The sequence below is a fragment of the Bradysia coprophila genome, assembly GCF_014529535.1.
Source record: "Bradysia coprophila strain Holo2 chromosome IV unlocalized genomic scaffold, BU_Bcop_v1 contig_106, whole genome shotgun sequence".
Taxonomy (NCBI): domain Eukaryota; kingdom Metazoa; phylum Arthropoda; class Insecta; order Diptera; family Sciaridae; genus Bradysia; species Bradysia coprophila.
The window spans coordinates 5,267,397-5,288,915 of NW_023503372.1; the positions used below are offsets into that span (position 1 = coordinate 5,267,397).

At 36.1% G+C, this 21,519-nt stretch overlaps 3 protein-coding genes across 3 annotated transcripts; all 3 read left to right on the forward strand.

Annotated features, from left to right (window-relative positions):
* Positions 1-7,921: 7,921 nt before the first annotated feature.
* Positions 7,922-9,423, forward strand: LOC119070726 (multiple epidermal growth factor-like domains protein 10). Its single transcript, XM_037175181.1, has 2 exons — positions 7,922-7,966; positions 8,030-9,423. Exons 1-2 carry the CDS (start codon positions 7,964-7,966, stop codon positions 9,299-9,301), a joined length of 1,275 nt encoding a protein of 424 aa, XP_037031076.1. The 5' UTR covers positions 7,922-7,963; the 3' UTR covers positions 9,302-9,423.
* A 5,837-nt stretch (positions 9,424-15,260) lies between these two features.
* Positions 15,261-17,021, forward strand: LOC119070688 (balbiani ring protein 3-like). The gene is made up of 2 exons (XM_037175139.1): positions 15,261-15,307; positions 15,377-17,021. The coding sequence occupies exons 1-2, from the start codon at positions 15,305-15,307 to the stop codon at positions 16,916-16,918; spliced, it is 1,545 nt and encodes a 514-aa protein (XP_037031034.1). The 5' UTR covers positions 15,261-15,304; the 3' UTR covers positions 16,919-17,021.
* Positions 17,022-18,461: 1,440 nt separating this feature from the next.
* Positions 18,462-20,070, forward strand: LOC119070691 (multiple epidermal growth factor-like domains protein 6). The gene is made up of 2 exons (XM_037175143.1): positions 18,462-18,589; positions 18,661-20,070. Exons 1-2 carry the CDS (start codon positions 18,587-18,589, stop codon positions 19,888-19,890), a joined length of 1,233 nt encoding a protein of 410 aa, XP_037031038.1. The 5' UTR covers positions 18,462-18,586; the 3' UTR covers positions 19,891-20,070.
* Positions 20,071-21,519: the final 1,449 nt, after the last annotated feature.

Here is a 21,519-nt window from a genome sequence, read left to right on the forward strand (position 1 = left end):
AGGAAATTATTTATTGAAAACACAACTTCAAAATCTCATATTCATACAATCTCAAATTCGCCCTACTTGCTAATTATGCAGGTTGGTCATCTGCTACTGACAATAACGACAAGAATAAGGAATGAGCTCTGGACAGTGTTCTTTTATAAATGAAATGTTTGATAACATTATTGAAGGAATAGATTTCGTATCAAACAGTTCAAACACTGAAAGATAATTTTCACAAAATAAGTAACAGATTTAGTGATTTTATTGCGATACAGTGAACGACATCTCAAATGTCTTACTGTCAAATTTTTCTGAGAATTTTATTGTGTCATTGCAAATTCACAATGACATTCTCTGAAAAAAATGACAGTGAGACATTTGAGATGTCGTTCACTGTACGCTTGCCAAGGTTGAAGATAATCAAAATAGTTCGAATGGGTTTGGTGACATATCACGTAAATTGAGTTACAAACAAATTTTTATTTTTATTTTTTATCGATGGAGAACCTAATTATAAGACACTTTGTCTCGTATCATATGCCAAAAAAAGTTAAAACTTTTTTTATAAATCATTTTGAAAGTCACTAAAAACACGAAAATTCGAATCGAAATACAAAAATTTTTGATGACATACTGTATTTCTATTCGAATTTTCGTGTTTTTAGTGACTTTCAAAATGATTTATAAAAAAAGTTTTAACTTTTTTTGGCATATGATACGAGACAAAGTGTCTTATAATTAGGTTCTCCATCGATAAAAAAAAAATTGTTTGTAACTCAATTGTGGAAAATAAAAAATTAAATCCTCACTTTTGATGTGAATTAAACCAAAAATAAGGTTGTTTAGTTTACCGATAAATCCTACCAATAAAAATAGTACTGTTCATTGGACGTTGTCCAAACAACTAGGTCCCGCATTTTGGGCGGTGCATTTCCTTTGATTGTCAATTTTCGCAATATATTTTTCATCAATTTCAGTTTATTTTTCGTTCCGAAGCATCACAAATCTCACTGATACAGAAATCTACATTTTCTTCTAACTTATTTTTTCCTCAAAAAAAAAAAATAAATTTAGCACATTCATAAATGACTTCACGCAAATGACAATAGTTTGATCAAAAATTTCTTTGATATAAGCCATTTGATCCAAATGATTTTAATCGACGTCTAGCCTCAAACCTCACTTTGGAATAAATTCACCGAGTTCGAAATTCAAACACATCCGTTTAGATTCTGACCAAAATTTTTATTGCTTCAGCAATACTTGATAATGCATGTTAAATACGTATTGTCTAACAATAAAAATTTGGGTCAGAATCTAAACGAATGTGTTTGAATTTCGAACTCGGTGAATTTATTCCAAATTGGAAGATCCTGACGAATGTTGCTCGACTTAACGTTATGTGTATTAGTTCTTCAAATCTACATTTACGTTAAAACCGATTTTCAAAAACTTTTTTTTTATTTGACGAAGTATTGAAATCTTCAGGTCACGTTCAAAAATATGTGGTATCGGTTCAACCATCTGGGAGTAGTTTTCAAAAGTAGCCTTTTCTATTCTTTGTTAAAACATCTGGAGTCTTGTTATCTGATTTTGCCTTGTAAACAAAGCCAAAAAAAAAAAACAGAACCAAAATTAATGAGTGTGAAGTTCACACGAGTTTACATTTTAATTGAAAACATACGTCATTTTTTACTGGGGCATTTGTATATAACAAAGTTTCTAAGATTTTCAGTGAAACTAAACAGCATTAAATCATCAATGAGAGATTTATTAGTAGTTCTTCTTCTAAATGCGTTTTTGTGGCCATCAACATACAAAATTACATTTCATTGAAATAAATCAATAAATCTTTGGCAATAAAAATGCTATAGAGAAGCTCAGACAAACAGTCAAGGGATCTGACCCACCCAACAGGCGGGACCTAGTTTTATTGAGGCTATAATCAACAGTGTAAAAAAATCATGTTTCTCTCGTATATCCACAATCTGGAAGAGTAGTCCTACATTTTCACGTAACATTTCTTACATTTTCAATCGCAGTGAACGTCATTTGTTACTCAAAATTTTTCGTATTTTCTGGCATAAAACCCTGATTTTTGACTCTGATCCTGACTAAATGATTTTACTCGTGGTTTCGTGGTGGAAGACGCTAAGGGTCTACAAATCTTCCTTCTTTCTTAACTCTCTTGACTGAAAGTCAGGGTCTTATGAGACAAAATCACCTGAACGTCCGTAACGCTAATGTTTTCAAAATGTTCCACATTTTCAAAAACGTAAAATACTGAAAAGGTCGGTAACTTGCGATAAATGTGATTAAAATGAAGCGTGAGATGGCTGCTGTTTTCTGAATAGTTATAGTTTACCAGTAAAATAAAAGAGATGCACAATTGGTGACGTATCAAATAGACATCGCTTTTCATCTGAATATAATTCTGTGATCTTAAAAACATCAGCTCATTTAAAAATGGTAAGAAAGCCAAGACTGGAATCAGTTCTTGAAAAATTTAGTGAAGGGACAAGCCACTCAAGTTTATAAATACTGCGGTGCATTTTCTGTGTGAGATCCAACATAACACCCAACGAGGTCAGAGTCCTCATACGAAACTGTTTCTTATAACTTGTTAACATGTTAACAAATGTCCTTGATAATTATGTCTTCATGTAACCTCTTCTTACCGTCGATGATATACTTTTCGTGATTCACAGGAGTTACCTGTACCAACTTTTAGTTTTGAGCCCAAACAACATTTTAGGCATCAAACAGCCAGCAATTACATCTCACAGCTAAACCATCGACAGTTACCAGGTTTTTATTAAAACATTTAAAACCAAACAAAGGCGATGTTAAATTATGGAGCGCAATGTACAATACAAATGAAATCAGTAGTCAAAAGTCCCACATAGTTTTTGCAGGTGCGACCAGTTTGTGTTTAATTCCAATTACATTGTTGTTGAACGAGTAGGTTGGGCAGAATGGTAATTCGACTTTTTATACAAAATTCCTGGCAAAATCTTCACATTTTTCGTTCAATATTTGTTCTAAAAGCGGACTTTACTTGCGCTATTCATTTGTTGCTTAATCCTGAGCATTGGTGCAGCGAACGAATTACTGGAATGTCCCGAAATCAGTTACGGAAATTTTCACCCAGACTGTCGATGCAAACACGGTCCAGCCTACGACATTGAAACAAAATCTTGTCCAAATCCTGAATGTCCAGCAAATGAGAGCGTTGGAATCTATCCGAACTGCGTGTGTCAGGACAAAAACTTCGATTACATCGCCTCTTTCAACGAATGTTTTCGAGTTTGTCCGGAAAACAGCAGCGGCTATTGGCCCAAATGCATCTGCGATTACGATGATCATACTTTCAGTAAGGAATTGTTCAAATGCATCGCTTGTACCGAAAACAGTACCGGTCAATATCCCGATTGTAATTGTGAGGGTGATGGCGCCACTTACAACCGTTTGTACAATGTCTGTAACGAGCCTAAACAATGTCCGCATAACGGCAAATATCCGAATTGCACCTGCGAAGGTATCGCAATCTACAACAAGTTAACCGACAAGTGCCAGTGTCCTTTCAGTGGTGTTGGTATTTACCCGAATTGTGACTGTAAGGAGGGATACATTTTCGATGAAATAAAGAAGTCGTGCGAGAGATGTCCAGACGAAAGTGTTGGCGTGTACCCAAATTGCGTTTGCGTAGACCAGAACAGTACGTACGCCGAGAAGTGGAATTCGTGTGAGGTATGTCCAGATGATAGCACTGGAAAATATCCGAATTGTAATTGCGAATATCCGTCGCAGTATCGTCTGGAATACAACCATTGTGCGCAATGCCCTGAAGAAAGTACAGGCGTTTATCCAAATTGTAAATGTGACAACGGCTATTTTAGTAAAGCTGTTTTACACTGTTTTAAGTGTCCAGCAGATGCTACCGGCGTATATCCAGCTTGTAAGTGCGACGATGAACATTTAGTATTCAGTGCATACATTAATGAATGCTATCGTAATTGTCCAGAAGATAGCTCGGGAATTCGACCGAATTGTATATGCGATAGTGGATATTATTACGATGACGATGATTTTGCATGTAAGAACGGAATTGGGCGGATGTGTCCATTAGAGAGTATTGGAATTGGTCCGGACTGCTTATGTGTGAGAGAATTCCACAAATTTGATTTAACCATTTGGTGGTGCACGTCACATGTTGAGCTTGTTTCATTAAACTTTTGCGGCAACAATAATGCCAAATGGCCACAATGTGGAACATTAATCGATTTTAAAGTATTAGCTAGCTCAGTTGGATGAAAGTGGTGCTGTCGAAAAAAATTATAAAATTATAATTAAAAAGCGCAACTATGGTGTGTTGTATTGCGTTTGAGCGCTCGACCAGCAATCCAGTGTCTCGGTTCGATTCTTCAGTCGCCCTTTTCCCCGGCCTTATTTGAAATGAACTTCAGTAGATAGAAATTTTCGAAAATATCAAGCAAAGTAAGTAGTGAGAGAGTTTAAACACAGCAGAGTAAAGTAAACCAGGCAGCAGAGCTTGATTTGACTAGGGACCTGAATAATATGGTGGCCCTATATTTTTTGAGAATAAAATTTTTCAGTTTATGTCAGTGTTCATTTGAGTTCATTTTCATACAGTGTATTAGGTCCCGCATTTGACGTTTTGAAAATGAACCACTCCTGCCTGGTTTATTTTACCCTGCCTTTAAATCAGAAGAATATAGTAAGTCTTGCTGGGAGGATTTATTTTGAAAACAGAAGAGGAAGCATTGAGAACGAGTTACCTCAATTTTTTAACATTTTTGCTACCGTTAAAAATCAAAGCTGTAAACTTTGGCGTGGGCACGAAGATATAGATACGCGGGTGACACACTACAGTTAAAGCTAAAGTTAAACTCAAAGTCATGAATGAGAGTGAGAAGTTTTCTGCCATGTCTCCCTTCGTTTTTGTTAATTGATTATTAACTTCTGTTCTGTGTGATACTTTATTCTCTTTTTACCTTGTATCTTAGACGAAATTGATAGTATTATTATATTACTCTTATCAGGGCCTATTATTTGGGAATTAATTCCCAAAATTCCCAAATATTCCCAAATATTCACAAATATTCCCAAATATTCCCAAATATTCCCAAATATTCACAAAAATTTAAGACCAGGTAGACGTAGACTTAAATAAAATTTGAACGATTCAGTGGATATCATGCTTATAAAATTTGTGATACATAATAAAGTGTTTTAAGCCAGCGGCGTTGGAGGTACCCCAAAAAATGTATGTGTTACGGCACAGCCCTGCTACTAGCATGAACACTGAATTGACAAGTGTCAAATTTGGAGGCTTTAGTGATACGAGCTACCGCTTAGGATTATGTTTTAACTCATACAACAAAAACAAGTCATCTATCTGTATAACAGAAACGCAGTGCCTACTGTGATTTCATCAGCCTCATCGTTTGGGAATCAATATTGTTAATATTTGTGAATATTGGTGAATTTTGGGAATATTTGGGAATATTTGTGAATTTTGGGAATATTTGGGAATATTTGGGAATATTTGTGAATTTTGGGAATATTTGGGAATATTTGGGAATATTTGGGAATATTTGTGAATTTTGGGAATATTTGGGAATATTTGAGAATATTTGGGAATATTTGGGAATTTTGGGAATATTTGTGAATTTTGGGAATATTTGTGAATATTTGGGAATTTTGGGAATATTTGAGAATTTTTGTGAATATTTGGGGATTAATTCCCAAATAATTACTCCGTTTGAATATATTATCCCAAAATGTTTGGTTTCTCTTTTGTATTGTTATCAATAAAGCTTTATAAATCGTGTTTAAATACCATTGACATTTAATCTCATCCATCAGAAGTTTATTTTCGATGTTCACAAATGACTTAGAAATAACCAGTGGCATTACAGCAGGTATTTTCTATCGTTAAAACTTTTACACATCGTCTACTTCCCAAATATTCCCAAAATTCACAAATATTCCCAAATATTCCCAAAATTCCCAAATATTACCAAATATTCCCAAATATTGCCAAATATTCTCAAAAATTCCCAAATATTCCCAAATATTCCCAAAATTCACCAATATTCCCAAATATTCCCAAAATTCACAAATATTCCCAAATATTCCCAAAATTCACCAATATTCACAAATATCCCCAAATATACACAAATATTAACAATATTGATTCCCAAACCATGAGGCTGATGAAATCACAGTAGGCACTGCGTTTCTGTTATACAGATAGATGACTTGTTTTTGTTGTATGAGTTAAAACATAATCCTCAGCGGTAGCTCGTATCACTAAAGCCTCCAAATTTGACACTTGTCAATTCAGTGTTCATGCTAGTAGCAGGGCTGTGCCGTAACACATACATTTTTTGGGGTACCTCCAACGCCGCTGGCTTAAAACACTTTATTATGTATCACAAATTTTATAAGCATGATATCCACTGAATCGTTCAAATTTTATTTAAGTCTTAAATTTTTGTGAATATTTGTGAATATTTGTGAATATTTGGGAATTTTGGGAATATTTGAGAATTTTTGTGAATATTTGGGGATTAATTCCCAAATAATTACTCCTTTTGAATATATTATCCCAAAATGTTTGGTTTCTCTTTTGTATTGTTATCAATAAAGCTTTATAAATCGTGTTTAAATACCATTGACATTTAATCTCATCCATCAGAAGTTTATTTTCGATGTTCACAAATGACTTAGAAATAACCAGTGGCATTACAGCAGGTATTTTCTATCGTTAAAACTTTTACACATCGTCTACTTCCCAAATATTCCCAAAATTCACAAATATTCCCAAATATTCCCAAAATTCCCAAATATTACCAAATATTCCCAAATATTGCCAAATATTCTCAAAAATTCCCAAATATTCCCAAATATTCCCAAAATTCACCAATATTCCCAAATATTCCCAAAATTCACAAATATTCCCAAATATTCCCAAAATTCACCAATATTCACAAATATCCCCAAATATTCACAAATATTAACAATATTGATTCCCAAACCATGAGGCTGATGAAATCACAGTAGGCACTGCGTTTCTGTTATACAGATAGATGACTTGTTTTTGTTGTATGAGTTAAAACATAATCCTCAGCGGTAGCTCGTATCACTAAAGCCTCCAAATTTGACACTTGTCAATTCAGTGTTCATGCTAGTAGCAGGGCTGTGCCGTAACACATACATTTTTTGGGGTACCTCCAACGCCGCTGGCTTAAAACACTTTATTATGTATCACAAATTTTATAAGCATGATATCCACTGAATCGTTCAAATTTTATTTAAGTCTACGTCTACCTGGTCTTAAATTTTTGTGAATATTTGGGAATATTTGTGAATATTTGGGAATATTTGTGAATATTTGGGAATATTTGTGAATATTTGGGAATATTTGGGAATATTTGGGAATTTTGGGAATTTTGGGAATTAATTCCCAAATAATAGGCCCTGCCTCATAACGACATTGATTCTTAGTGAACATCAAACAGCCTTGATAATTATCTCTTCGCGAATCTCTTTATACCATCGATGAATCACGAAGAATATTATACTCTTCTTGATCCACGGGAGATCTGCGATACCCGTACCACTTTGTAACAAACAACATTTTAAAGATCTGCCAGAAATTTTCAAACTAGCATTTCCATCAGGAGCCAACCAGGAGTTTTTTGTGAAAACATCAAAAATCAAAAGAAGTTGCAAAGTAACATTCGATCCAATTATGTGTCGACTCGACTTTGTTAAATGTTAAATGGTGTGTAACGCAATGAACAATACAAATGATGTCGGTAGACAAAATTCCCACATTGTTTTTGCAGGTGCGACCAGTTTTCTTTCTTAATTACATCAAGATTGTTTTCTCGATTTGATTCAGACGTTTTGTCGTTGGTGTCGTTGAACGAGTAGGTTTGGCAGAATGGTAATTCGATTTTTTCGATCTTGACAAAATCTTCACATTTTTCGTTCAATTTTTGTTTTAAAGCTGTCTTTACTCGCGTTTATCATTTGTTACAACATCTTGAGCATTGGTGCTGCGAACGAAGAACTGGAATGTCCTAAAATCAGTGACGGATATTACCCAGACTGTCGATGCAAACACGGTCCAGCGTACGACAATAAAACAAACACTTGTCCAAATCCTGAATGTCCAGTAAATGAGAGCGTTGGAATCTATCCGAACTGCGTGTGTCAGGAGAAAAACTTCGACTACAGTGCCACTTTCAACGAATGTTTTCGAGTTTGTCCGGAAAATAGCAGCGGCTATTGGCCCAAATGCATCTGCGATTACGATGGTCATACTTTCAGTAAGGAATTGTTCAAATGTATCGCTTGTCCCGCAAATAGTACTGGTCAATATCCCGATTGTAATTGTGAGATCGATGGCGCCATTTTCAATAGTTTCGGCAATGTCTGTAAAGAACCTAAACCATGTCCACATAATGGCGAATACCCGAATTGCACTTGCGAAGGTAACGCATTCTACAACGACGTAACCTACAAGTGCCAGTGTCCTTACGGAGGTATTGGTATCTACCCGAATTGTAAATGTGCGGAAGGATCAACATACCATGAAGTAAGCACCTCTTGCAAGAGATGCCAATTGGAAAGTGTTGGCGTGTATCCTAACTGCGTTTGTGTAAGCCACAACAGTACGTACGTAAGGGATTCGAATTCGTGTTACACGTGTCCAGCTAATAGCACTGGAAAATATCCGAATTGTGATTGCGAACATCCGTTGCAGTATGTTCAGGAAGACAACATTTGTGCGGGTTGCCCAGAAAAAAGTGCGGAAGTTTATCCGCGTTGTAAGTGTGACAACGGGTATTTTAGTAAAACTCTTCGAAAATGTATTGAGTGTCCAACAGACGCTACCGGTTTATATCCAGCTTGTAAATGCGACGATATACATTTACTATTCAGTCCATTCGTCAATAAATGCTATCGTAAATGTCCCGACAACAGCTACGGTATTCGCCCGCAATGCACATGTGATAGTGGATATTATTACGATGATAGTGATTTTGCATGTAAAAGCGTAATGGGACGGATTTGTCCATTCGATAGTATTGGAATCGGTCCGGACTGCTTATGTGTGAAGAAAAAGCACAAATTTTATTCATCCTATTGGTTTTGTCTACCTGAAGGAGCTGGTTTCCAGCTTGGTCCATCAAACTTTTGTCCAAGAAATAATGGCAGGTGGCCACAATGTAATGCTTTAGTCGATTTTAAAGTACTAGCTAGCTCACTGGGATAAAATTTGTGATGGTGTTGGAGGAAAATCAATAATTACAAATCGCCGCTCTGTACTGGTTTGTGGTGGTGTATTGACTTAAGATTCAGTATAATGAAGTTGTCCTTGGTAATTTTGAAATATACTTTTATTACTCTAGATAGCTTTTTGTAGCACGGCAAGCTGTGTCATAGAAAGTCACCCGCTTCACGTTCTTCGAATTTTTTCTTTACGTCGTCATGTGAATTATGGAACTATATTTTACTGGAAAATGGAAAATTTCCGGCCGGAAAAGCGGTTCTCGTATGAATTATTTAAAAGTCAAACATCTCCTGAACAATTTCATCCTTTTTTTTCTTTAGAGCCTAATGAAGTACCAAAATTTCGTGGAACACCTTTTTTTTGAATGAATTAAAATGGCGTCGATATCCAGAAAATTTCTAAACTTTGAAGTTCCCTGACACCGCAAATTCTCACCCGATTTCATTCCCTTTGGGAAAGGCGATGTCAGTACTACATATCTAATGCTGGACATTTTTGTGACCAGCATCCCATTCTAAAATGTTTATGGCATGTTATTCAATAAACTTAATCGAACAATTTTAATCTCCTGTCACTATTCAGCCGAAGGAAAGATCTAAATAATGCTGCATTCATTCAGAGAACCTTGAAAATCATCGCCTCTCGCTTGTATCTCAACATCTATCCACGGTGAGCTTGACAAAAATTCGAGGGGTAAACCACTCTATTTTTCGAAGGATTATTTGGTGATTATTTGGGAGTGGTTTACCCCTCGCAAAAAATTTTATTCGACCTTTCGTGAACAAGAAATGTTTTTAGCGGTTTATTTTAGACGGCAGCACCGCGAGTGAGAATAACATAACAGTTTTCGTAGCCTTTCCCGTTTGGGAACCGAAAATTACAATTTTCGTAGTTCGTGTGATGAGAATACTCTTTTACGTAATAAGTAAAAAATGATGAGAAGTAGAGTTCTGCCCTACAACGCATAAAAAACGCATTACCCGGTTTTCCATTTCCAAGAGAAATCTTCTACAATTTGGCACTTTTCAAAGGTTTTTATGTGTTGTGTTGATTAGTATTTTTTGTGCATAGTCTTCAGCTTAGACGAATTATATATAGACCGGAAATTACGAACAAAATTACGTAAAAATTGTGTCCCCAACATGAAAAAAGAAATATTTGATAGTGTGAGAATTGGTGGGCAAATTAGCGCGAAGAATTCAAAAAATTTTGCTACTCAAATCCTTTAAATAAAAAAATAAAAAAAATATTGAATCGATTACCTTGGGGATGAAGTTTGAAACTTTCAGAGACGAGAGTGTACTCCAAGAAGAGTAATCATGTCCGGAGCGATAGCGGAGGACTTGACGCAGTCTAACTTCCAAAAAAAGAACGAAGAAAATTTTTTGAGACGCGGCAACTATATATAGGCGAGAATTTAAGTTTCTTTCCTTTGGCCTGTATCACCACAAATCCTATTTTATCTTATTCGCGCTTCAAATACGAGCAAAACGAGCTATCACTCGACTATGTAGCTTTAAAATTGCCGGAGATACACCGTTTTGAAGTTGGTCATTTTGATAGAAAATGCACCAAATTAACGTTTTCCAAACAATCAAAATCTTTCAACTTACTCTGTATGTTTCTATCTGTCTATCTGTCTATCTATCTATCTGTGTATCTGTCTATCTGTCTATCTGTCTATCTATCGACGGTCGATCTCGGAAACTAGTCAGCCAATCTCCATGAAATTTTGCAGGAACCTCAGGGTGGGCATAAAAATGAAAATGTGATACGCCACTACCCCAGGAAAAACCAGAATTTTGTTTTATTGGCCTCGAAGTGGTTTCTGAGTGTGGTTTTCGAGGGTCGGGAACGCGTTTTCAGCTGTAGCTCAGCTGTATTGAAACCTGCAGGGGCGTGTCACCCATCAAATGAAAGGTATTCGCCACACGAATCGAACAAAAAAATAATTAGAAAAATTGGTGCAGATTTGGTTGAGCTAGAGTGGTCAGAGTGACCAAATTTTGAGCTACTCGAGCGTAGGATGAAAGGACTAATATTTTTTGGCTTATGAGAGATAGAGATTTACTTTCTTCGGCAAAGTCTCAGAGTTTTACGAGTAGAACACATTGGCATATGTGAAAAATGTCGAAAGTTGGAAATGGGTGGGTCAATTATGTTTTTAGAGGTATTTCTTGAATGGTGGCAGATAGAGAGTTACTTTCTTCGGCAAAGTCTCAGAGTTTTACGAGTAGAAAAGAAGGGCATTTGCGAGAAATGTCGAAAGTTGGAAATGGGTGGGTCAATTGGGGTTTTGGAGATATTTCTTGAATGGTGGCAGATAGAGAATTACTTTCTTCGTCAAATTTTCGAATTTCGTCAAATTTTCGATTTTCATTAAATTTCGTCAAATTTTCGAATTTCGTCAAATTTTTTAATTTTCGTCAAATTTTCGATTTTCGTCAAATTTTCGATTTTCGTCAAATATTCGATTTTCGTCAAATTTTCGATTTTCGTCAAATTTTCGAATTTCGTCAAATTTTCGAATTTCGTCAAATTTTCAAATTTCGTCAAATTTTTAAATTTCGTCAAATTTTCGAATTTCGTCAAATTTTCAAATTTCGTCAAATTTTCAAATTTCGTCAAATTTTCAAATTTCGTCAAATTTTTAAATTTCGTCAAATTTGCGAATTTCGTCAAATTTCGTCAAATTTTCGAATTTCGTCAAATTTCGTCAAATTTTCGAATTTCGTCAAATTTTCGATTTTCGTCAAATTTTCGATTTTCGTCAAATTTTGGAATTTCGTCAAATTTCGTCAAATTTTCGAATTTCGTCAAATTTCGTCAAATTTTCGAATTTCGTCAAATTTCGTCAAATTTTCGATTTTCGTCAAATTTTCGATTTTCGTCAAATTTTCTATTTTCGTTAAATTTTCGATTTTCTTCAAATTTTCAAATTTCGTCAAATTTTCGAATTTCGTCAAATTTTCAAATTTCGTCAAATTTTCGATTTACGTCAAATTTTCGATTTTCGTTAAATTTTAAAATTTCGTCAAATTTTCGAATTTCGTCAAATTTTCAGGGAATAGTCAACATAGCGGTCACTACACAGCTTACATTACAATTCGGAATCAATGACACCTTCTCAATGATACAAACTTAACGACAAAACGTTGGCCACGTTTGGCTAAAAATGTATATGTTCTCTTCTATGAAAGCGTTTCTACACGTTAAGTTATATAGAATTTAGGTTTTCATATTATTTGCATTTGTAATGTGTGCAACATTTACAACGATTTTAATAAAAATTTGGAATACGACTTCAAATGTTACTCTTACAATGTTCATAAACATATTTCAAGGTTTCATATGAAGTAATGAATAAATTTATAGATGAAACGATATTTATTGATATCTTTTATTTTTGCATAATTAGTATAAACATTTTTATGCTCAAAATAGCGGCAGAATAAAATCATTTGCATACATAGTCCATAACTTAAAAAATTAACAGTGTCACATCTTCACAAGAAGACGTAATATTGCACCAACTTTTTTACTTCAAAGTAAAATATGGTTTCATTGAGCGGCGTCTTACAACTAATATTGGTATCCTATGGATATAGATCGTAAGTGCGCTAGGTTAGAATGGTCCGGAGCACTGAGTATGAGTATACTAGATGCGGCACTGCACATTACGCATTTTATGCAAAGATTACTGTGTAGAGGTAGACTTTACTATTGCGAATTTTGACAACATGCACATACTTGAAACATTTCAAATCAAAGATGTGCAAAATTAGCGTAACAAAAAGACTTTTGAAATTTTTGCATATCCTAAAGTGTATAAAAAGAGACAAAATGTGGAGCCTTGATTATCAACACTATTTTTGTTCACAATTATGGACCATTTCATCATTGGTACGTATTAGCGTGTTACTAAAACAACTTTATGCAACTCAGCATCACAATGTTATCAGCTGAGTTCTTTCGAAGTTTGACACTAAGTCAATGTGCCGTTCTGAAATAATTTAGCCGCCGCCGATCCCTTATCAGTCGGCGCACCGCCGCCGACTATTTTAAAACCGGCACACACCTCTAATTTTCGTCAACTTCCGACTTAACTTCTAAAACGACTGATATCCCGGCAAAAACTCTTTCAGAGCAAAGTTGGACGCAGTCTACAGTCTATATGTGTGATAACTTCTAAAACAAGTGATATCGCTAGAGGTGACGCTGTCAGCGTCGTTACGCAAAATTGAATTTCACAGCCAATTAATTGAAATTAGCTGATCTAGTTTTCCAAACCATTCGCCAATTTTTTTTTTCAGAAAAAATTTTAACCAACAGAATTTTGACTGAAAAATTTTCAACAAAAAATTCTGCGTCGCAAAGTGGCAGATGCTCACGGACAAACCTACGAGAACATTTAATCTGCCACATGCGACGCAGAATTTTTTGTTGAAAATTTTTCAGTCAAAATTCTGTTGGTTAAAATTTTTTCTGAAAAAAAAAAATTGGCGAATGGTTTGGAAAACTAGATCAGCTAATTTCAATTAATTGGCTGTGAAATTCAATTTTGCGTAACGACGCTGACAGCGTCACCTCTAGCGATATCACTTGTTTTAGAAGTTATCACACATATAGACTGTAGACTGCGTCCAACTTTGCTCTGAAAGAGTTTTTGCCGGGATTTAATCCAATGAATTCATAAATACGCAACAATTCACGGAAAAATATTTTCGAATTCACACAATTTTGACACAATTCATGAAAAAACACTTGAAATTTCAAACCGTTTCTTATCTGTCTTCTCCTAATAAAGGCCGCACTCGAAAAAACGCGTCTACACAATATTTTCATAGCAAATTAATGAGAAATTGTCCCGAATATTAAATAAAAACAAAACGTTACATTCGCGTCGCGATACTGGATTTTCAAAATACTAAACTGACAACTACCAAAAACGTCATCGCCTACATTGTGTTGTTGTAAAATTCTACGTAAAACCGTACGAAATATTCAATAGTTCGTCTAAGGTCTTAAGTAAAAAATTGACAAAAAATTCCAACGCATTATAGCCGAAGTATTTTGTGCATAGTAGGGCAAAGTTGACGTGTGCATTTCGTTGACCCAAGGCGAGCCATAGTCAATAAACACACGAAAACTATACATTTCATTTTTATCCTGAGTTATGTAATGGATTGTGTCACAACTATTACGTAGAAAGGATAATATAAGAGCCGAATGTACTTTTCCGTGTGACGTATTGAGTTGTGTATGCTTGCTAAGGGTCCCCAAAAGTAAAAAATGGCGATTAGAGGGGCTTTGGCTGTTTCATAGGCATTTTCCGAATTTTTCCCGATTTTTTTTCTTCATATAAATCTTATCTGAACTCTTTTTTGTAATTGAATATTATGTGGTTCAGAATGCACAGTAAAATCTTTTTACTTCATTTCCAAATACCGATTTTCTTCGCTCTCTGTTCGATCCAACATAAAACCCAATACAAAGATGTCAAAGTCCTCATAACAACATTGATTCTTAGTTAACATCAAACAGCCTTGATAATTATCTCTTCGCGAATCTCTTTATACCATCGATGAATCACGAAGAATATTATACTCTTCGTGATCCACGGGAGATCTGCGATACCCGTACCAACTTTTAAGTTTGTAATGAACAACATTCCAGTGATCTGACAGAATTTTTCAAACTAGCATTTCCATCAGGAGCCAACCAGGACTTTCTTGTGAAAACATCAATAACCAAACAAAGTTGCAAAGTAACATTCGATCCATTTATGTGTCGATTCGACTTTGTTAAATGTTAAACGCAATGAACAATACAAATGAAATCAGTAGACAAAATTCCCAAATTGTTTTAGCAGGTGCGACAAGTTTTCTTTCTAAATTGCATTGAGAGTCTTTTCACGTTTATATATGATTCAGACCTTTTCTTACTCAGAATCGTTGCTGTCGTTGAACGAGTAGGTCGGGTAGAATGGTAATTCGATTTTTTCTACAAAATTCCTATCAATATCTTCACATTTTTCGTTCAATTTTGGTTTTAAAGTGGACTTTACTCGCCCTTATCATTTGTTACTACATCCTGTGCATTGGTGCTGCGAACGAAGAACTGGAATGTCCTGAAATCAGTGACGGATATTACCCAGACTGTCGATGCAAACACGGTCCAGCCTACGACAATGAAACAAACACTTGTCCAAATCCTGAATGTCCAGTAAATGAGAGCTTTGGAATCTATCCGCACTGTGTGTGCCAAGAGGAAAACTTCCGTTACAGTGTCACTTTCAACGAATGCTCTCGAGTTTGTCCGGAAAATCGCGGTTATTGGCCCAAATGCCACTGCGACTTCTATGGTGACATTTTCAGTGAGGAATTGTTCAAATGCAGTACTTGTCCCCAAGACAGTACCGGTCAATATCCGGATTGTAATTGCAAAAGTGATAGCGCCATTTATAACAAGCTAGTCAATTTCTGTAAAGAATCTAATCCTGAATGTCCAGTAAATAAGAGCTTAGGAATCTATCCTAACTGTGTGTGCCAAGAGGAAAACTTCGGTTATAACGCCATTTTAAACGAATGTTTTCGAGTTTGTCCGAAAAATAGCAACGGCTTTTGGCCCAAATGCAACTGTGATTCCGATGGTCATACTTTCAGTAAGAAATTGTTCGAATGCAACGCTTGTCCCGAAAACAGTACCGGTCAATATCCCGATTGTAATTGTGAGGGTGATGGCGCCACTTACAACCGTTTTGCCAATGTCTGTAACGAGACTAAACAATGTCCGCATAATGGCAAATACCCGAATTGCACATGCGAAGTTAACACAATCTACAACGATTTTACCAACAAGTGCCAGTGTCCTTTCGATGGTATAGGTGTTTACCCGAATTGCGATTGTGCGAAGGGATTCACTTTCGATGAAATAACCAAGTCTTGCCGGAGATGTCCCCGCCTCGGTCCAGACAAAAAAGTTCCCGTTTATCCAGACTGCGTTTGTGTAAACGAAAACAGTACGTACGTGAGGGATTCGAATTCGTGTTACACATGTCCAGCTAATAGCACTGGAAAATATCCGAATTGTGATTGCGAACATCCATTCCAGTATCTTCAGAAATTCAACATTTGTGCGGGTTGCCCCGAAAAAAGTACAGGAGTTTATCCACATTGCAAGTGTGACAATGGCTATTTCAGTCAGACTATGCGAAAATGTATTGAGTGTCCAGCTGATACTACCGGTCTGTATCCAGAGTGTAAATGTGACGATGAACGTTTGGCATTCAGTCCGTACATCAATGAGTGCTATCGTAAATGTCCCGAAAATAGCTCGGGCATTCGACCGAATTGTAGATGTGATAGTGGATATTACTACGATGATAGTGACTTTGCATGTAAAAGCGGAATTGGGCGGATGTGTCCATTCGATAGTATTGGAATTGGTCCGGACTGCTTATGTGTAAAAGAATATCACGAATTCGATTCATCCTTCTGGTCTTGTCAGACCTTTCAGCGTATTTATGCTTCGTCACACTTATGTCCCAGAAAAAATGGCAAATGGCCGCAATGTGGAGCATTAGTCGATTATGAATAGAATATACTAACCACTTAGGTAAGCTTTCACGACTTTGATGTTCATCTATAACGATTCACTAAAATAAAATTATTATTGGCAATAAAATCGGGATGCTCCGTTTCCCCGGCCTAGTTTGAAATGTACTTCTGTAAACAGACCAAAAAACTGAGCAACGTAACGAGAGGTCTAACTTTCTCGGAAGAATAATTGAGGCTTGCTGGGAGATATGTCGTTTAGTGATCTTTATACGGAAGTGAAGATTCAAAAAAGATCGTGGAAAGTGGTAGACTTTTATTATTCTATCTGACTGTGATTCCGGGTTGCTGTCAATCAACAATTTTTATATAGCAAATAAAAACAAACGAACACGCAACGAACGATTGTAGGAATACTAGAGACATTGCACTGGTCCTAGCATTAACACTCGTTTGTCAGATGTCAAAAAGCTTCCAAATTTTCATACATGTGCACTGCACTTATTAGGATATACGCTATTATATCTGTCGAGATAAACAAATTTTCCCTATAGGGATAACATCGAGATTATCGTTCTAGGCAGATAAATATTTTAATGCTGGAAGCAGTGCTCTGCTAAAGATCATCACAACTGCAATTGAACCAGAATTTTTCAATGACTTTGTACGGTGTTCTTTATTGATACCGCACTTGGGTCTAAAGATGAAATTTAAAAAAAAGTAGAAAGAGAACTGAGACAAGAAAAACATGTTCTTGTTGTTTAAAAATGGCCTCAAAATTATTCGACTGTGTCGTACAATCATCGGTAATAGTTTTGTCACAAGTAAACTCGTAAGTATCTACAATGATGTCACTGAGGAGATTGTTCAAAGTTTTCAAAGGTAAATTTCGTGACATCACAATGTATGTACGTAGAGCATTGTTTTCAGTTAGTTTTGGGTTTGTTTCATTAAATTTTAAAAGTTGTGTGAGTCCACACTCATTTTTTTCAACTCAAATTATCGGGTGATTCTCTACCAATGAAAGTTATAATTTTTAACGTGAGACAACCGGTACGTTGAATTTCGGTATGTGTAGAAACACAGCCATCTAGCTCGAAGCATTACCACTCAAATGTGCGATGTCAAATTTGGAGTACATTTAAAGGGCATAGAGTAAAAACAATCCTAAGCGGTAGCTCTTATCACTAAAGCTTCCAAATTTGACATTACTTGTGTTGGGATCTGATATAAAACCTAAAGACGTCAAAGTCCTCATAACAACCACTGGTTCTTATAGTTAACAAATGACCTTGATAATTATCTCTTCTTACCATCAATGATGGTACTCTTCGTGATTCATATAGGACCTGCGATGCGATACCCGTACCAACTTTTAACTTTGCACAGAGCAACATTTAAGCATCTGAAAGTAATCACTTGATAGCTAAGCCATCAATACCTTACCAGGAGTTTCTTATTAAAATGTGAACAACCAAGCACAGAGGTTCCGACCTGGTCTGGTAATATGGAGCGCAATGTACACATATGTACAATACAAATGAAATCAGTGGACAAAAGCCCCATACGTAGTTTTTGAAGGTGCGACAAGTTTTTATTTCAATTATTTAATTCCAATTACAACTAGAGCAAGACTCGATATGTTTTTGTATGATTCAGACGTTTTGTTACTCAGAATCATTGCTGTCGTTGGACGAGTAGGTTGGGCAGAATGGTAATTTCATATTTCTTATACAAAATTCTTGGCAAAATTTTCACATTTTTCGTTCAATTTTTGTTTTAAAGCCGACTTCCCTCGCGCTTATCATTTGTTACTACATCCTGAGTATTGGTGCGGCGAACGAAAGACCTGAATGTCCTAAAATCAGTGACGGATATTATTACCCAAACTGTCGATGCAAACACGGACCAGCCTACGACAATAAAACAAACACTTGTCCAAATCCTGAATGTCCCGTAAATGAGAGCGTTGGAATCTATCCGAACTGCGTGTGTAAGGAGAAAAACTTCGACTACAGCGCCACTTTCAACGAATGTTTTCGAGTTTGTCCGGAAAATAGCAGCGGCTATTGGCCCAAATGCAACTGTGATTCCGATGGTCATACTTTCAGTAAGGAATTGTTCGAATGCATCGCTTGTACCGAAAACAGTACCGGCCAATATCCCGATTGTAATTGTGAGGGTGATGGCGCCACTTACAACCGTTTTGACAATGTCTGTAACGAGCCTAAACAATGTCCGCATAATGGCAAATACCCGAATTGCACCTGCGAAGGTATCGCAATCTACAACAAGTTAACCGACAAGTGCCAGTGTCCTTTCAGAGGTGTTGGTAATTACCCGAATTGTGACTGTAAGGAGGGATACATTTTCGATGAAATAAAGAAGTCGGGCGAGAGATGTCCAGACGATAGTGTTGGCGTGTACCCGAACTGCGTTTGTGTAGATCGGAACAGCACGTACGCCGAAAAGTGGAATTCGTGTTACACATGTCCAGCTAATAGCACTGGAAAATATCCGAATTGTGATTGCGAACAACCGTTCCAGTATGTTCAGGAAAACAACATTTGTGAGAAATGCCCCGAAAAAAGTGCGGGCGTTTATCCACATTGCAAGTGTGACAATGGCTATTTCAGTCAGACTTTCCAAAAATGTATTGAGTGTCCAGCTGATGCTACTGGTCTCTATCCAGAGTGTAAATGCGACGATGAACGTTTGGCATTCAGTCCGTACATCAATGAATGCTATCGTAAATGTCCAGAAGATAGCTCGGGAATTCGACCGAAGTGTGGATGTGGTAGTGGATATTACTACGATGATGATGATTTTGCATGTAAAAGCGGAATTGGGCGGATGTGTCCATTCGATAGTATTGGAATTGGTCCGGACTGCTTATGTGTGAGAGAATTTCACCAATTTGATTTAACCAATTGGTGGTGTTCATCATCGGATGCAATTGAGATATTAAACTTTTGCCACAAAGGTAGAAGAAAGAAAACGTTTATTCGAGCATAAAAATACAAAAATAAAGGTGCTGCCCTGATATCCAAGGTTGCTATGTCACACAGCGTACCGATCTATCCTAAGACAATCATACTACTAACATCACGTTGTTTTTACTAACTAATTTTATGTCAAAATTTATGACTAGGTCAATTATATATATGATTATTGATGATGAAAATCGTCTTAATTAGCACCATTTCAGAAATGTCTTTAATTTTATCACAGTTGAGTTTAAATTCTTTGCCACAATGTGGTACATTAATCGATTTTAAAGTACTAGCTAGCTCAGTTGGATGAAAATCAATAAAATTATAATTAAAAAGCGCAACTATGGTGTGTTGTACTAGGGTTTCAGCCAGGGGCTATTAAGTTGAATTAATTTGCCGAAATTCGCCAAAATTCACCAAAATTCGTCGAAATTCGCCGAAATTCTCCCAAATTAAAAAATTCAAATTTTGAAAATTTTCTTCCAAATTTATGTTTTTTGAAATATTTTGCTAGTTTTGTGATATAGCATAACAACAATATGCAAGAATCTACCAAATTCACAAATATATGTAAAATTCACAAAATTAGGACATTTTTCATCGTTTTTCCAAAAAAAAAAGCCATCATGGCTTCCCGGTTAAAAATAGATTTCTGGAATGTCTTGGCCAAAAATATGTAACTAGGTTCTAAGATTCTTTGAAATTTCTTAAAATCATGTATAAATTCACAAAAAATCGCCAAAATTCGTCAACATTCGCCAAAATTCGTCAAAATTCGCCAAAATTCGTCAAATTCTCCAAATTCGCCAAAATTTGCTGAAAATTCAACCAAATAGCCCCTGGTTTCAGCACTGGACCAGCAATCCAGTGGCTTTTGTACGATTCTTCCGTTGCCCTTTTCCTCGGCTTAATTTGAAATGAACTTCCGTAAATAGAACTTTACGAAAATATCAAGCCAAGTAAGTAATGAGAGAGCTTAAAACATAAGAATACAGTAAGTCTTGCTTGGAGGATTTCAACGATATGTCTTTGCTTAGTGCTGAAAAACAAATAGCCCAGTGACGCCCGGAGTCTTAATCCGGCTCTGGTATTGGATCCGATACAAAACCCAAAGACATCAAAGTCCTCATAACAACCACTAGTTAACAAATGACCTTGATAATTATGTCTTCATGTACCTCGTTACCATGACCAGCGATGCGATACCCGTACCAACTTCTACCTTTGCAGAGAGCAAGATTTTAAGCATCTGAAAGTAATCACCTGAGACTTGATAGCCACCCAAGCACATAAACAATAGACAAAAGTCCCACATAGTTAGTAGATAGTAGATAGATAGTGGATATTACTACGATGATGGCAAATGGCCACAATGTGGAGCATTAGTCGATTATGAATAGAATATACTAGGTAAGCGTTCACGACTTTGATGTTAATCTAAAACGATTCACTATTATTGGCAATAAAATCGGGATGCCCCATTTCCCCGGCCTAGTTTGAAATGTACTTCCGTAAATAGATATTGACCTCCTTGCTGGGAGATATGTCGTTTAGTGATCTTTATACGGAAGTGAAGATTCAAACAAGATCGTGGAGAGTGGTAGACTTTTATTATTCTATCTGATTGTGATTCCGGGCTGCTGTTAATCAA